Raw genomic sequence first — 18,558 nt, 5'->3', positions numbered from 1 at the left:
CACGCATGTTGATGGATGGTGGGGAGCTTTGATTCTACCATGACAGCCAGTTTGCCGCTGTGAATGATTTTTGAAATAAACGGCGAGCGCCACGACTTTCTTAAAATGAAACATGAGATAGTGTGTCTGGTATCTAACTGTGTTGAAATACGTTCTTTGAGCAAATTCTGAATCAATAGGCCACGCAAAGCAGCTGTTGCATTAAAAGATAAGCCTAGAAATATATTGGATCTTCCTAATCCTCAATAAATCCCATAAAAAACACAAAATACAGTTAACTTAGCCTGCCAACAAGAGGTTGTGGAGACATTCAAAAATATTATTGAGTAACAAATTCTAATGAGTTAAAAACATTTTTCAGTAACAAACATTTAAGTTTACTATTCAGTACTGAGGATGTGGAGGTGTGAGGAGGTGGCTGGCCTCTCCCAGGAAGATAACAATCCATTAACTACAAACCTGTCGTCGGGTTAGGGTGAATATGTCCCCTTTAAGGAAACCATATAGCCTTTTTAAAAAGTATAACGTTAAGTTTAGACCAGTAACAAACAGGGGAGGAAAAGTCAGAAACACTACAACACATACATGGTTTGGGTGTTGATAGGAATCTCTGACAAATGTAAAATAACAGCAATCTAGTGGTTTGAATCACACTCATTTCTCCTGCAGCTCCCCGGCCATTTAAACACATAACCTGCTTTATCTAAATACATGTCATCAACCTGATTGCCATCCGTCCTTCACCTGGTCACAAGCATCCTCACCACTACACCACTATCTCTGCTGCCTCACAGCCCCCATTTCCATATATATGGATCTGAATACCATCCCTACTGATTGTGACAATGGTCTCTGCAGCACATGTGATTAACATGATCAAGTCAGGGGCTGATAGCCTGCGCTGAGAATCCGCCACACGTGCCCCCTCCCCCCCCCCCCCCCCCCCGTTCTCCCCCCCTCCACTTAACTCAAATCAATGGGCCCTCCTCCAGCCCGGCCGTTTATCTGAGCAGGCCGACAGGGCCAGTGAAACAGCCACAGAGGACTCGGCCCTGCGGCCTCGTTACAGCCGGCCCGCAGAAGCCAGATTTACTGGACTAGCTGAAATGGCTTTATTCATGTGCGGAGAAATGGGAAGAAGAAGGAGAAGAAGAAGAAGAAGAAGAAGAAAAAGAAGAAGAGGATGAAGAGAGTCAGGGCCAACGAGGAAGCTTTCTCTTTTCCCCTCCCTGTGGATCTCATTCTCTTTCGCTCGCTATCTCCTCTTCCTTTTCTCCCTTCAAGCCAATTCAATCCCATTTCCATCTACCAGTGAGCTTTCAGAGGAAGCCTCGTCCTCTTACATCACTTACGCGGCTCATCAAAGCGACAGAGTGTGAATGACCCCGTCCGTGACACCTAAATCCTGCTGGCACTACCATACCCTCGGGCCACATGGAATAGCTGTTACTACATCTGGATCGTCTCGGCAGAAGCTTCTCTCCATGCAGTCCGGCGTCGTTTAGCTCCATCTAAACATGATCTTAAGTTATGCGAGCTGCCAGCCAAACACGAGGAAGCTGCCAGTTTCCCGGTTTTGTCGAGACCCTTCCGTCACAGTTCTACATGAGAGATTTTTTTTTTTTTTTTCTCACACGCAACTCTATTCCAGGACAGTTGTGCTATTGCGTTACCGTGGCGCGGTTAGAGTTTGCTAAGAAAGCACCTGACTTACCTTTGATTCTCCTGGACTCCTTTCGCTGGCTGGTTTTGACACCCGGCTGGAGCTCGGCCTCCGCTGACATCCTCCACTGCTGGGTTCCCTCGTCCCGCTCACAGCAGATCCACCATGGGTTAGCAGCACACTAGCTAATCCTCCCGACGCCCAGCGTCCGATTCCCCTCACACGCCAGTCTCTCTCACTGCCGCTCTTTTGGGGGGAAAATCTCATTCAAATCCATGACGAGATGTCTGGTACTCCTTGATAAATGAAGATCCAGCATTGATGACTACACTTTGTCACTACTGGGACATGGTGTTTGAGTATAGCTTGAGAACACGTGAAAAAAAGGTTGGATTTTGAGTGGCGCGACCCTCTCGAGAGCAGCCTCAGATCAGATTTGACATCTTGTGGAGTGTACCTGAGTTCTCTCCTTGAAGGTCAAGTATCACATTATCCAATGTTGCTCTTTTCTGAGGGTCCACCTATTACTCAGGAGTAATTCCCCTTAGGGGAAGCTGCAACATTGATTGAATCAGATATTGTTCTTCAGAGTAGGTCAGGAGTAGATATTATTCTTTGGTAGAGCACTTCAGATGCAGTCCGACAGCCCATCACAGTCACTTGCTCCGAGCGCTGCAAGGCAGAGAAAACAGGGACGGCATTAATGATGAGCGGAAAAATACACGTTCCTTGATTAGAAACTACAACATTCATCCAGAACACAAAATGGCAGGCTCCAATTTAACAAACCAACAAAGATGTTGTCTCTTCTGGATCATCAATTTTTAACGAGGTCGGCGAATACGTGCTGTTCGGTTCCCGTTTTTTTAAAAAGAGACCCGTGGCGAAATATTCAACACTCTTGTTTCATGTACAGCTTGGGAGTAAATATAGAACGTTAAAGCATGACCGGTGCTTCTGTGCATGCAAAGCGAATTTTCAGAAGATTGGATTGTGCCCGCGGCTCAGGCCAGCGGCAGGAGAGCTGGGGAAGTGGCGGAGAGCGATGAATGACGGGCTGCCTCAAAGCAAACCGCGTTGGGAAACCTGGCACAGACGTCTATGAACTGGAACCCCCCCTCCCAGTGCCCCTTACCCCCCCCCAACATTGTGCTTTAATGCCCTTGAATCATCCAGTGCTAACACGAGGGCCGTGCCAAACTGGCACCGTGGCTGGCACGGTTTCAGTTGGCATGGTGATGGGCCATTGTCGGAAAAAGAGGCCTTCAGCTTTCAGCGGCCTGAAAGGGGCTGCTGCACATGGAGCACCGTGCACCGTTTGACATTGTTTGACATTGAGAGTCCGAGCGGTGAAAACATCCGTGATCTGAATGTCTTTCAAAGAGTTTTTCAGAAAAACATATATTTGCATTTTTAAACAAAACTTTCAGTTGAAAAGAAGATAAATGGATGTGACTCAATTTGTGGGTCACTCAAAATAAAAGATGATGTAATGTAATAATGTCCTCTAATTGACGGCCTTTTGTTGCCCATGCTCCAGATTCACTGTTTAATCTAGATAGTCCACAGAACTCAATGCGTGACTGTGAAAATAGTCCTTTAGATTTAGGTTACCTGTAGTATCAGTGTTTGTTATTTAATTCATTTTCTTTGTATCATTTCATCAATGTTTTAGCATCCTGAAGAGGAAATCTATTCACTATTGAATAGTGGTGGTTGGGACGGATATTTTAAAAACTGGGAACATAAAACTGAAATCATCCGCAGGGGTTGTAGCCAGTAGCATTTAAATACTATAGTTAAATGTGTTGGCCTCCTTCAGAGAGTCATGTAGAAAAGAGTACTGAGGTTATAAATAGGGCTACATTTCCTTTTTTTGTGCAAATTGGGTCTAGCAAATTGAGTCTAGCAAATCTTCCAGAGAGACATTTTTCATCTCATAAATAGATAGCTTTGTGCATTCCGTATGCATGAAACAAACTCCTCTGTGAAATAAGACGCTCTAAAGCGGCATCTTCATTTTACTCACGCAGACCAGTCCTTTAACAGTCCCCTTATTCTAAAATGAACTGTGATGTGAGGACCCATTTCATTTCTTTAACAAACAGGTCATTGCGGTTGCCTCGAAACCTGCCGATTCTCTGCCTGCCGATTCTCCTTGTGGGTGGCTGTCTGGACCACGTAGCCCTCCCCATGCGTGTGCCTATGAGGTAGATCATCTCAACCGGGTCCAAGCAAAGGGGCAGTTTTCCCATAAGTACGTCTGCCTCAGAGCCTTCGGGTGCCAACAATGGAAGAGGTATTTTCCATGTCACAATGAACCTTATCAGAATGTCATTTTCATTACCAATGAGGGAGATATGCCTCATTGTATTAGACGGAAGAGCGATTTAATGTGAAGTACGGCTGCTTGTCAAAGCCAATGCTATCTAGGTCACCCAGACTCCCCGATCTGCTCTGTGTTTTAACAGCTTCCAGTGTCTCTTATGATTTGGGTCAGAGTTAACGAGCATCGCGCGTTTCTCCCGCTACTCTCGACTGTTAGGGGGATGTCAAAAACCCTTGACGAAGCCGCACTTTATTTATTAATTTGTTCATTTTCGCACTTTGTCTCTCAAATGCAAAGTAGCTCTTCTTTGAGCAAAGTCAATTTCGTTTCTGCTTGCATTTCGTTATTTGCTTCCATCAACCTGCCGCTGTCTTTGTCTCTGTCAGCCAGCATGTCACAAATCATCTCTTGAGATGTTTGTTTCCTGCTTGCGTCAGACTCTTTAGTCCGTAACTGACTTATTGAACAAAAACAGGCCTGCTGTGTGAAAGCCTGATGTATGGCAACTCTCTCTTCCTTAACATTAGGCCCATCCATCATGCAAGCCATTGATTTTTTCTGGGTAGGATTTGAGTGTGTACCTGCCCAAGGCAAACTGCAGCCCCTGAGCAACATGTACATCTTGTCATGCAGCTTCAGGGTAGTGTGGTGAGATGTGAGGTGACGCTTTTTCAAGAGGAATCACCATACTATCTTTGTTGTTTTGATCAGTTTGTCAGAATTTCCTTTTAGTGAGGTGGATTAAGGGCAAAATGAAATAAATCGACCAAACACCGTAAATGGCCCTCAAAACAATATAGACTGCAGTTACCACATTCAGCTCTGTGTGAGTATGTAATTAATGTATATACAATTCTAGGACACTTTCTCGTCTTTATTCTTTCGTTCCAATGAAATAAAAATCTACAATTTTGATTTATGTTGCAGAGAGACAAAGATTTGGAACAATTACATTGAGTTATTTCTTCCAAGTTGCCTCTATGGATGAAAATGACGCATTCATTTGTGATCAGAATTACATTCATGTTTATCGTCTCGTAACTATAATGGGCAATCACTGAATATTTCATTTTTAAATCACATCATTCAAGTTTTTTTTTAAAAGCTTCAGCATCCTTGTAACGCACACATCTCCTCCTGAGAACGATGTTTGATAGACTGCACAATCAACCTCATATTGTCAGACAAGCCTGCGTGCATCCTGCCACCGAAGAGTAACAAAGGTGGAAGAGGCATCTATCACTGGATATGGCCAATTACACCTCCATTCACTGTGGTCCCGACGGAAGGAGCAGTCTGTGCTCCGCAGTGAGAAGGAGACCCCCTCTCTCCCATCCCCGTCGCCCCGACCATTTCTCCCTGGCCAAGGCTGGCGTGGCCGAGGGCGGGGGGGTATGTTTGTTCGACAGACCCGCTTTGGCACCTCGCGCTGGTCGTCTTTGTTACAAAATGCCCCCCGGCTTATGGAGTGGGACACAACTGTCACAACCCGGCCAAGCGAAGCTCCTCTGAATGGCCCTGCTGTGTCACCTTGTGTCACCTTTACTCCGACTCCATGTCCTCTCCCCACTGCAATCCGTACTGTTGTGCTAAAAATGACGGGGTTGGACATCACAAGCTCACGTCAACATTTAAGCGTGTCTTTTGTGGCCTTACTAACGGCAAACTAACTTCTTTTATGGATGAATGAGACTCCGGACTGAAGGGCAGTTGATTGGCATGTGAGACTTTGAGGTAACGCCGCAAACTATTGACACTTCTGACGTGTGATTCAGAGGGTTAATTATGTCAAACACTGTCATAGCAAACTTCAGGCTCAATGAGACCGATATGACAGTAAGAGAAGTGAGTCTACCATGCTGCACTTAGGCACAGCGGTGCTTTGAGCTAAATGCAAACACAGACACGCTAACGCTGCTAATGTTGACAATGCTAACATGCTGGTGATAAGCATTAATGTATAATGTCCTCCATATTTACCATTTGATTCAAAGTTAGTTAAAAAACACAATTTGCAGACATAAGACACTTGTTGATAATGTTACCATCATTCATAGCACGAACAGTTTCTTTGCAATCCGTTCAATTTATGTGAATATATTTCACTCGAAAACCAATGTCAATCTCATGGTGGGGCTACAGAATAAGAGTCAGTAACTAATATGTATCATCTTCGTATGTTAGCACTAAATTTCATGGCTTTTTGCAACCAGAAGTGACGTTCAGCTGAACGTTGAATAAGGCATTCTGAGCTACCAAAGTAGTTACGATTGATTTTTATGAACTAAAAGCACACTGTGAAAGATGAAAACACGGACAACAACGTGGAACCATACAGTGCTTTTGGTCTGATTTTTACTACATCGACCTGATTTATCAGAAGCAAAGCTGAAATATTGCAGATAAAGAAGGAGAAGGAGTTCTCCTTTATTCTTCTCCTCTGCCGGCCTTCCAGGGGGAACTGATAGCCTCTGAGCTCAGGCTGTTCAGCCACGGCCCATTAGTTCGCCTCATTCTTACAAGATGGAGGGCCTCTGACGAGGGAACAGGCAAGTGTGCAAGCGGAAGCGAAGCGGAATGAAGAAAACACATACAAAAAAATAAAAAATCAGTTTGGTGCATTTGATGCGCTCTCATTTACTTTGTGGGAGAAATAGAGGCCTCATCGCTTCGGGTTCAGCAGCTACAGCTGTTAAACTAAATAAGCGCCGCCCCACAGTTGCTTTGCCGTGCAGATTTATGTCAGCAGAGGCCTTGGAGCTGTGCATTCAGTTAGGCGTGGCTCCAACACGGGCGAGCACAGCTACACGGAGGGCAATGAGGAGCTGCCCTCTGAAGTGCTCCTGCATTGTCCTTTTTACCAGCTCAGCTGCAGGATACCGGGCCCAATTTAGATGGAAGAAGAGTGAGCAAAGGATCTGTGTGTGTGTGTGTGTGTGTGGTCTCTTCAAGTCTGAGACATGACATGAATGAACAAACAGCCTCGTACTCGCACAGCAGAGGTCTCAAGATGCAAATATTAATGGGGTTTTATTTTGAAAGTTTGCAATTCTCCGGCTGCTTCTGCCTCCATAACAGACACATCCAGGCTAATAAAGTGTCACCGTTTCCCTATGGTGACGGTAAACAATAGCATGAAAACAAGATACATTTCCTTCTTTTAATTCATGTAATTCCCCCATCGGCATTGAGCGGGTCTGGAAGCATCGCCGGCGTGAGACTCCTGGACCCCTCTCACTGCAGTTAATTGGTGGATCAGTCGCCCCCCAAACACCCCCCACCCCGCCCTCCTCCTCCGATGCTACGCTGTGGCTTCCCCGAGGAGTCTTCAATTCGCTGTTGATTTGTTTTGTTGTTGTGCTGTGTCTCGGTGTCTGACCAGCGCGTTAAAGAAAGGCTATCTACGGCATTCGGTGGGAGAGAACTGGACGGGCTTCAGGATCCTGGACAAACACTGTCCCTCTGTTCCTCTTTCCTCGCAATTTGATGTGCTGAGTGTTTTTATCATTTTTAATCTCCGCAGCCTTTTTTTTTTGTTCCCTTTCCCTTTCAGTTTCATCTTTGTATCTTTTTTTTTTGTCTCTCCCTCCCACCAACGTTCTGCCCTGCCCTCATTTTCTTTGTCTCCCTCACTCCCAAACATAATACCCGTTTGTGAAAAGAGGGTGAAGCATGTGTTGTTTTGCTGTCACCCCCCCACCGCCCCGCCTTGTTTTGTGAGTTACAAAAGAACTGTAGATACCTTGGTTGGGTCATTATTTCCTGCGCAGAGTAATTAATGAGACAATTAGGGTTTCCCCTCCCTCTGTGTTCCCTTTGTACTAAATAAATAGCCAAAAGGTACCCTTTTTAATTGCACATGGGTCAGGGATACAATTAAGATACGCAAGCCTCTTTGTGAAAAAATGTTTAATTGTTTGTTGATGTGACTGTGTTCACGTCTTGAAAGACATTTGATTCAGCGGCGATGGTCGACGGGCAACGTGACGATCAAACGCGACAGATATTCAGTGCAGCGGAGAGATAAAAGTTGCCACGATCAAAAACGCTGAGCTTTAAAAACATTACCTGAAGTCTGCCAGGCAGCATTAATGAAGCTGAAGGAAACCGGAGGACAGCTTCTTCAAAAAAAAGGGAACCTTTTTGTTTTAACGCCGCAATAATGATGTTGTCATGATGTGACACACACACACACACACACGTTGCGCAGTAGACTAGTTTGGCTTAATGTAAAATAAAAAGCAGCGTGACATATTCTGGACTAACGAGTGTCAAACTTTAGTTTTTGGTTCCTAATTAATATTGTCATCTTCAGCCAAATAAGGAGCTCTGTGATGATTATTAAGAGACGGAGAAGGGAGGGGGGTTAAAATATTTATGGGTTGTATAGCTTTTCTTTTTGATCATGGGAAAGCAGGCTAATTTATTTGGAGGAGCAGGGGAGGGTATTTTGAGCATCTTTCCTCCCCTGATTTCTGTTTCATTTCACACTTCCCCTGAGTCGCACATAGCTGCCGGCAGCCCGCTGTTCATTTAAATACCGCCATGTCAACTGCTCAGCGATTGGCTGGAGCACACAAGACATAAGCAGGACTTCCGTAGAAAACTCTCTGCCATGCTTGCCAGGAGTTTAGTTAACATTGTGAAGATCATGTTTACAGAGGGTTTGTTGTAAACATCTTTCTGCTGCAGCCAAAAACAGCGATAATGAGAGTGCTGAACCCAGACAGTGAAGAGTGAGAAGTGAGAAACAGTAACTTTGAAACTCACCGTCAAGCAAATTTGTTCAGCTGCTAAGCCACTTTAGTTTAAAAAACGTGTTATCTTTTACATTTATCTCACATTATTTTCACATAATTTGCTACATTTATATCATAAAATGTAAAACTTCAACACAGAAATTCAATAGAGTTAAATTATGTGACGGTATTAGAGGGCAACATGTTGCATTTCTTTAAATGTCAAAAGCAGTGTCCGTGGGGCATTCTAACAAAGCCGTTGAGTACACTACTAAGAGCCACACTTGTTTGAGTATTAGAGAAAAGGGCAAATATCTTTATCGACTGTCATTTTTATGTAAAGGTTGCACACAATTCAGCTAAGAAAACTCCACAGTTAGCTGAGGTTTCCTTCCACACGGACTCCGAAGGAGACATTTTAAGCACAGAAATCACTTTTAAAGTGACGTTAGGTTTTTGCTGTTTGGCTGTACTTATGTACTTCTTTTGCCAAACAGCAAAGTAGACGACCGGGTACCTTGTAAAAATGGAGTTTAAAAGAAGCGTACGCACACTGTTTATTGCCCTGACTACAGTATGGTAGGTGCCGATGTAATTAGTGAATGTCCCACCACACCTCCACGTCTCTCATTAATCTCTCATGAGCGATTAGGCTGCCGAGACGCACGGAACCACGGGAGGTGTGAAGCCGGCTGTGAAACTGTTGTCATCTCATATGTTATGGCACTCCGGAGACTTGGGAGGATTAAACCAAGCCGGGGCACAGCCCATTGGCAGCTAATCATGCCACTAATGATAAGTGAAATATTCCAATGCCTCTCATCACAATGGCGTCCCAAGGTCGAGATCTCAACGCGGATCGCGAGCGCGCACGAGCAGGGGCCACTGCCGCTGCTGCAGTCGTCGATGCCGTGTTGTGTAAACTCGAGCGCGAGTGAAGCCTCCCGAATACGACACTTGATGGCTGATTAGAGCAGAGCAGCGAAAACATCAGGGCGGATTCCAGCTGTGACGCTCTGATGAGAAGTGATCTAAAAGGGTCTCGTCAGAAGACGTCACGCTGACCGCCCCCCCCCCCACCACCCGTTGCCGTGCCGGATGCTTGTCGCGTCGGTGCAAAAACAAAAGGGTCACAAACGCGAGCATCTGCACAAGGGGGGAAATCAAATGTCAGCAGCCATTAAGCCGCGAAGCCATCTTTGGAAGCAATGCTTTTTTCCAGAAAAAGTCTAAAAGTTTTACCGCACGCAGGTTGTGTGACAAAAGCAATTGGTTCAGGGGTCGGGAAAGGCTACGGACCGTGGAACCACGATACGATTTCTTGCAGACATGTTCTGTTTGGATATGTTGTGATTAGTCACAAACGTTTCCTGATAAGGAATAAGAATGAAATACTGAAATACAGTTCGAAGCCAGAGGAGCTTTTGGGGTATTAGAAAATGCTACAAAACAGTCATTTGTTATATAGTATTTACGTGTCCCTTCATCTCTACAATATAGTAACCGAAAGCTGCATTGAATAGTCAAACATTATTGACTTTTCTGCTCTAATGGAAGCACAGGTGCGAACAGACAACCTGCTGGTGTAACTCAGCATACACTCAGTTGACATTTTATCCTGCACACACAGTTAAAACTAGTGCAATCTAAAACAATTATGCTGAAATACATCCTACCGCGATAAAACTCGGAAGGTTTGGATTCAATCAATATGGCAGCTTCGTGGTTCAGAGGTTTCTATTAGAAACCACAATAAAGTTTAACCAGCCACCCTGTTTGACGCAGTTTAGTTGAAGAGATGCTTTGTTTGTGTGGGATTGACTAAATGACTGCCTGTCATTTAATGCTTGATTACTTAAAACTGTAAACGATGGAGGAACGCGCTGTGCTCAGTAGGAAAAAAACAGGAATCAAGGGATATGAAATCACATGAGAATTGACTTTGATAGCTCGTCTAGGCTGAACTAAACATCGGAATTACCTCCAGGGGGTTGAAATAACACCACAGTAAGGAGATGTGGCAGATACAATATTTGAGTTGACTGTCAGTGGAAAAAACCCCGAAAAAAAACCCTGCTAAGCTATATTTGATTACACATTTCACAAAACACACAAACACGCGCACAATAATGCCTGCCGCTGCCAGCGCGCCACACTATTACAATCATCAGCCACATATGGAGCCGCTGTCCCGCCTGTGGGGAATGGGGTTGTAGAGCGAGCAGACGGGATGAAACCGAAAGGACCTCACTACTCAGAGGTGATGAATGCTCTGCTGCTTACGGTGCCTCCCGTCGTGCATCTGTGAGAGCAGATGAATGGGGAGGAGAGGGCTGATGAATTGGGTCACAGGAACGTAGCGTTTCTGTGTAATGCGGTGAAAACGCTGGAGGAGTGCAGTTGGGTGGCTGCACGTGCCTACAACTGGGGCAGAGCAGCTCGAACTTGACTCGATTTCTTATTTTGCTCGGGCTCCTCCGGCCTTATTGAAAAGTTAAGGCTTTTAATTTGAGAAAAAAAAAAACACGCTTTTTTTTTTTTTTTTTTACATGTCTTGAACTCCTGCTGTTAACAGCTGATAGAAGATTCCTCGCTGACTATAATTACATTATTTTTTAAATCGCTCAATTGAGCAGCGACATGTTTCTGGAAAATTCAACATTGACTCATAAAAAGTCATTTATTCCCTCGGGAAACTGAGGGAGGCTCTAAACAATAATTATAACCAATATGATTGTTCTTGTTTTACAGATTATGTCGTGGTGTGTGTTCCTACTTATAAATATCTCTCATACACGTTAACCGTGTGAGATGAAAATCTCCTTTTTCACTTAAAATAAAAAGGTAATGTGAATTCTCAACATAATCCTATCTTTATTTTCTTGCTCAAGCTCCCTAGATTAAGTGCAATTAGTGACTCACCTTTCATGTTGTGTTGAGAAATTTCATTTACAAATTCAAATGTCGAATCAGTGAAAGCATTCATTTCTCAAACACAGAGTGACACTTATTCTTCTTGTTTTAGGATTTTGTCGGATCAAATGGCTTTGTATTTACTTGTTTTTCTTTTCATATGGACTGATGTGTCTGGAAATAAAATTGAATATATACGGCAGTTTACATGTATGTGTCTGTTTGTGTATGTATAAACAAATATATGTCACATCGCATCACATATCAGCGTGTTCATTGCCCTTCTCTTTAAGACTGCTCCCTAATCTAATTTAATTAATTTAGGCCGGAGGAACAGTTTGATTGGGCGGTGGGGGCACAGAGGATGGGGTGAAGGGGTCCTTAAGCTTGGCACAGATAAGAAGACAAACTAGATCTGAGGGCGGATAGATCTTGTCGGCAGCACACGCCGCCTCTTGGCAAGCGAGGCAAAGTCGATATTGAGCGGGGGGGCCTTTCTTACCTCCTTAGATTTACAGTATCTAGAGCTCCACAGCCTCATACTCCAGTAGATGGATGAGCATTTCATACGGAGCCAACTGGCACAACATGAGTTGAGCTGAAGGTCACCGTTCTAGGTTCTAGCTCGGACGCTGGGGCGGCGGCCGGAGACGCGGCCGCTAAATCTGCACACCGCCGACTTGTTTTGAATGGTGCAAGGACGGAGAGCAGCAGACTGTTGCGCGGCGCTGGTTCCGTACACAGTGCAACACACACACACGCGCAGTGCCAAAGACAGTTGAGGGTACAGTAGCAGGCAGTGCATGGGCACAGATTGCCGCAGAACCTCGAGGCATATGGCGGGGAGCCCCATGCCTCCCAGCTAATTGAGTCCTAATGAATCACTGGTTTGGCGTGCTACACGTCCCTCGTGACGGGCTGGTGTCATTGATGCATTGATGATGCCCAGTTCCTCGGGAAGGGAAACGGGCAGTGACGGCTGAACGTGGGAGGCGAGCCGACGCTGAACACTTTACTGAAACAGGTCAGAGCACAAAGATTACCAGCTACCCGGCTCCACGCAATGGAAATAATTGTTTGATGGCTTGACAATTCAATGGCCCATTTGATTGCAGTAACGCTCCATATAGCGACGGGGTCGCGGCCTCATCGTCAACTCACAGAGTCCGTACGTTAACAGAAAACCACTGTCCTGACTGCTGTTCTTCAGAATTTATATATTTATATTATATATAATTGAATAAAGCAGATTTGAATAGATGGAAAATTTTATTTTATAAATATTTATTTTATTTGACTGCCATAAGAAACATCATTTTTCAGATAAATTACCCCCTTTTCTCAATTTCAACATATATTTCAAAAATATTAACTGACTGACTGGCTGTATTTATTTGTCAGGTTTCATATTTTGCACAAATACTTGCACAAAGTCAGTCAGTCAGAGTTGTTTACATTAAACTGCTGTGTTTCAGGTCTGACAAAACTGGAGAATCATTTCCTTGAAAGATTTTGGGTACGATGTTAACGTTGTCTGTGATACGCTCATTCGCTATCTGGCAGAAAGTCATTTGAAAAGATTGATAGTCATAATGTTACTCTAAATATGGAGCTGGGGGAAACGGACAGCATAGCTTAGCATTAGGAAGCAGAAGGAAACTAGCCGGGCTCTGTCCAAAGGAAACACAAATAAGTCAGAGAAAAACGTTTCTTGGACAGAACCAGACTCCAGCAATCCTGCACTTAACCCCCGGATGAACACACCGTAACTTTGGTAAGGACTTTTGTTTTTATAAAACTCTTAACAAGACAACGAATAGAATAATTTCCCCCAAATGTCAAGCCGTCTGGGAGATCTGTTCCTTTCCTTTAGCTGCTTTTACAGATTGCAGTTTTTTGCTTTGGCCACCTTTGCTTGCCACCACAATCCTGCTGCACTCTCAGATTCAGATGCACCTGTCATGTTGATTTCACCCCCGATGGAGCACGCGCACTATTACAGCGTCCCGCATGCGTGCCTATCTGAGCTGATCTTCTCCCTTTTGTTCGACAGAGGCGACCAGGATGACCTCTGACCCGCCTCTGCCAAAGGCCACGTCTTCATTAATGAGCAAACTGGGTGCGATCTCGCAAAGCTCCGTAAAATTACTTTTATGAAAAATGTAGGCCACTCTGGCAAACCGGCGTGTGTAATGCAGCAAGGCTACACTGATGTCAGCGCAAGCACTGTTGGTTGGATGCATTATCTCAGAGCACTTGGGAAATCTTAAGGGAGTTCAACTTGAGGAAATGTATGAAGACAAAGAACACATGTGATATTACAGCAGGCTTTCAGCGAAACAAAAGGCACAGGGTAACACTAAGGCAAATTAAGGAAAAGTAAAAACCACAATGTCAGGCTGCACGTCAACAACCAGCCCAAATGCTGTCCCTGCCTTGTAATTGTGATGGGATGAAAAAAAAAGTAACCAAACCATTCCATTCTGAAATAATTGCAAAAGGGGAAAAGGCATTATGGCCTTAATCGGATAAGATATAGCTCACATATCCACTCGCTGCTTTTGCTGTCAGGAGCTAAATTAAGTGTCTGGATTCCACTGGGAGACCCGACAAAGAAGCCTTTACTGCAGAAGTTAATGCTCTCTAGTGTTTTGTTCAGCTCCATCTTAAGCCCCCCCAACTCACACTGGGCTGCAGAAAACTGTCTTGGGATGACAACTGGAAATTGTACAGCGTGTGTGAGAGAGAGAGAGAGAGAGAGAGAGTGTGTGTGTGTGTGTGCATAACACATACGTCCTACAATCAAGCCAGTGAGTGCAGCTTAGGATCCGTTGCGGAACATCCTCTATAAGGAGATTACTGCAGCCAGTTTGGTCGATTGGCAGAAGTCGCCAATGAACTTCGGCACAAGTGTCAAAACCCCAACGCCGACCTTTGCTCACATCCCGCCCGGCCGCGACATTAACACGTCTTCGTGGTCTTTAGAGCCAACAAGACAAAGGCCAGTGGATTATTTTACCAGCGGCTTGTCTTTGTAGCTGTTTTGTCACTGCTTTTCCATGGCAATATTCAAGGCCATTTTCCTCCCAGGCCTGCGCGAGCATCAGCCCTTAAGCAGCAAACAAAGGGCATCATGATGGACATATGGTCCAGTTCTGAATTACACATTTGAACTGGTCATGTTGGCTCACTCTCAGCTTCAACCAGCGGGGGATTTGAATTTCGGAAGGTTAAAAATCATTGAAAGACATGGAAGGAAAGGGTTAAACACTCCACCAGAAGCAACGCCTGAAAGATCGCTTGCTACAGAAATTGTTCAAAATTATTCTTACAAATATTTTTACAAAATATATCCCCTGGGAGGGGTGGTTGTTAAAAAAAATACACTCGAATGAGATAAAGAGATGCGTGGTGAATTGATGGTTGGCTCGTTTTATAAACTTAATATGAATGGAGGGTCCAAAAACATACAGGACGATAAAAGTTGAACCCAATCGAACACAACGCGGTGAAATGCACCTCACGTTTCAGCCCCTGCACGCGCGCTCTGGCGCATTTGAGACGCCCTCCACCGTAAACGGTCGCGCAATTAGCGGGATTGTCCATGTCCCCCAAAGTGACCCGTGCACGTGAACGATGATCCAAAAGGACTCACTCTGCCACCACTCGGCCTGTGCCGGTTTGAGGCAGGCTCGTGTTCCGCGCCGCGCGCCCCCGTCCAGCAGCAGCAGCAGCACCATCCACAGGTACTCCCCCCCCCCCCCCCCCCCCCCACACACACACACACACACTCCCCCACTACCCCCACCCATCCCCACTGCAGCCCGCTGGGCATTTCCCCAACAGTGGCTGCATGTGCGCCGATCGATACGTGTAGCAACACACGCGCGTCATCATTCACTCGTTCACTCAGCATCAGAGCCGAATGACGCGCGGTGGTTTGACGATGACTTACTGCTGTTGCAGCAGGACGTCTCTTCATTTGAATATTTGCGGAGCGGGTTGGGGGGGTTGGAGGTGTGGGGAGGGGGTGGAGGGGGGGGGGGGGGGGGGGGGGGTAGCGGACGAGGCTGGAAGAAAGAAAAAATAAAGCTTCCAGCTTGCCACAAAGCAACATTACGCACACACACACACACACACACACACACACACACACACGGGAGCCGTGCGCGTTGTGATCAATTCAAAACGTGATGTCCATTTCAAACCAGTGCGCAATGCAATGCGGGACAGCGGGTTGTTTGACAGGCGACCGGCGTCCGCGCTTTAAAGGACTGCACGTTCAAGCCCCATCGACGGGCTCCTTTCTGATCACATTCGCTTTCAACGTTCCGGCTCCGGTTCGTCTCATTTTTCCAATCACACGTGTGCCTGCCGGTCAGTCATCCGCGGCGGACTGTTCCGCAACCCCATTTTTTGCATCCTGTCCATAAATCTTAAGACGCGGTGGCGGAGCCGCCTCGCATCCGCGGATCAGTCGCACACAGTTTCGCAGTTTAATGGGGAAGCTCGCAACTGAGATGACACTCACCTGATCTCAGTGGATGTTTTTCCTCTGGAGTGTCCCATTTATCCCGTTTTAATCCACATCTGTGTCCCCTTCATTTGAGCGCTCTATTCGCCCCCCAATGAGCGAGAGATACGGGGGGAGAGAGAGAGGGAGAGAGAGAGAGGGAGGGAGAGAGCTTGTTTAAGAAAATCCATTTGTTAATTCCATTTTTCCAAGGTGAAATCAAATCGCCTCGCTCTTTACGTCCTCAAAATTCTAAGATCCCGTAAACGCGACCTTTTTTTTTTTTGCGTGTGTCTCCCCTCTTCTCCAGCTCTGAAGTTGCCTGGTTACCCCCGTCTCTCATTCAAGGAGGCTGAGGGCTGCACACAGCGGCCAATCACAGCAGCAGCAGGAGAGATTAACTATTTCTTGGCTCCACTATTCTAGACTCGGGCGAAAATGAGGGGAGTGGGCGGGGGGGGGGGGGGGGGAACTGGGCCTCCGGTGACAGAAAAAAAAGGAAAAATTAAAATGCATAGAGGATAATGTAGAGCGCGAGAGAGGGAGGGGGGGGGGAGGCGTTAGAGGAGAATGCGCGGAGGGGGGGATTAAACATTTTTTGAAAAATAAAGGCTTGCGGGGAGGAGGAGGGACCAGTTGCCACTTCTCACTACAACAAAGATGCAAGTGACTGATATTCCAGCCTTGAAGGGTGTTATGCAAACCGCAGTGGAGCAGTTCTCCATCCCTCCTCCTTCAGAGGACAATAGGTCCTAAAGGGGCACGGATCAGTCTTATTTCTGAAATTTCCCAAAATGCAATCCATCAGGGTAATTGATCCCCTTTAACCAGCCATCCGTCAAATCAATCCCCCCCCTTCTCTCCCTCTCCCCCCCCCTCTCCTTCCCCTGTCCCACTCCAGTCGCTTCATCATAGGCTGTATTGATTTCAATTTCCCCCCTCCAGCCGGGGTGAAAGGTGTAGGGGGGAGCGAGCCAGCTTCAATCACTGGTACACGACACGTGTGGCGTAATGGCCCCCCACCGAGAGGAGGGCCACTACATCCAGGTCAACACCCCCCCCCCCCCCCATCAACCCCCCAACCTCTCATAAATACACCTACTGCACGACCTTGACCTTTGTGAATGGATGCAGCCTGCACACCAGTAGCTTCGGACTGGCCCCCATGGGGGGTGTCATGCAGAAGTGCTGGTGCATTATGGGGGAACAGTCGGGGGTCCTGACAGCGAAACAACAAGCTAAGAGACCGGACCCAATAGGAGGAGGAGGAGGAGGAGGGGGGGGGTGCACATTCCAGCAGATAAAAGGAACCATGACATATTTTTTGTTACGTCTTAAATGACGGCGTTCCCGTGTTTAGAACGCCTTGTTTTACATTCTGCACAAAAAAAAGAAAAAAAAACACACAAAAAGTTTTTTCTTTTCATTTCTGTTGTTGTGTTTCAGCTGCTGAGTGTGATTGATGCGTCGCTGGCCTCACTCCATCCCGCGGATTACAAATGAAAACAACAGTGTTGGGGTCCTCCCTCCCCCAATGCCGGACGAGTGCAGTGTGTGTACAGTTGTGTGTGCAGCACACACACACACACACACACACACTCCCACATACACTTAAGCGGTTGATTGACGTGTAGCTCTTGGCTCGAGCACAGCTTAATCCTGCTGTTTTCACAGATGGACTCAGTCGCCCTCTTTTTGTCTGGTGTCACCAGCAAAGACATGTTATACATACACACACACACACACACACACACACACACACACACACACACGCACGCACACACAAAGTGCAGTACCATGTACTTTTGTTTACTGGGGAGGGAGGCTGCTGTGTGGCTCTAATCCCCACTGTAACCCACCCTGTTTAGCAGCCACCTCTGCTACTGTGCACACACACACACACACAGGACGCAGACACACAAACACACAAACTCTTTGGTCATTAAAAAAAACAAAGGAGGTCAGTATCAGGCAGCTGGGTGCTGTGAAGCGAGAGCTAATCCTCATTTTTAAGGCCCACAGACAAAAAGAAGCTTCACAGATGAAATGTTTCATGAGTTACACATGAACACGTTGCTCTTTTGCCACCTTGTTCATCCATCCATCCTCCGCTACAAAAACAGAAAGAACGCTGTTATTCAGACTCTTCCTAGGTTGCTGAGGCGGATTATTAGCACAAATCAAGAGGGGGAAGATTAGATTTTTCTCCCCTCCCCCTCCCCCCTCCCTAATCGTATTCCACTTCTGCAAAGGCTTTGATTTCCATGTAGATGGAGCCATGTTGATAACGGCGGGGAACTGCCCCGGAGAAATGAGGCAGAGCGATAAGATAAGGCGTGCAGATCCCCAGCCAGACAAAAAAGACAAAGAGGAGAGTCATCACCCCACATGGCGGTTAATC

The 18,558-nt window shown here is 46.0% G+C and overlaps 1 protein-coding gene across 1 annotated transcript in view; it reads right to left on the bottom strand.

Annotated features, from left to right (window-relative positions):
• The window catches only part of c8b (complement component 8, beta polypeptide), a 43,554-nt gene extending 26,998 nt beyond the window's left edge, over positions 1–16,556 (bottom strand). Inside the window, exons 1-2 of the mRNA XM_040170563.2 lie at positions 16,176–16,556; positions 1,715–2,335 (exon numbers count right to left, since the gene is read on the bottom strand). Of these exons, the coding sequence (XP_040026497.2) occupies positions 1,715–1,784 (70 nt within the window). The 5' untranslated portion in view covers positions 1,785–2,335; positions 16,176–16,556. The remainder of the gene's footprint in view (positions 1–1,714; positions 2,336–16,175) is intronic.
• Between the last annotated feature and the right edge of the window lie 2,002 nt (positions 16,557–18,558).

Source organism: Gasterosteus aculeatus, chromosome 3 (genome assembly GCF_964276395.1).
Source record: "Gasterosteus aculeatus chromosome 3, fGasAcu3.hap1.1, whole genome shotgun sequence".
NCBI classification, from domain to species: Eukaryota; Metazoa; Chordata; class Actinopteri; order Perciformes; family Gasterosteidae; genus Gasterosteus; species Gasterosteus aculeatus.
Note: the sequence above shows the minus strand (reverse complement) of the source record. Positions and strands in the feature narration are given on the sequence as shown.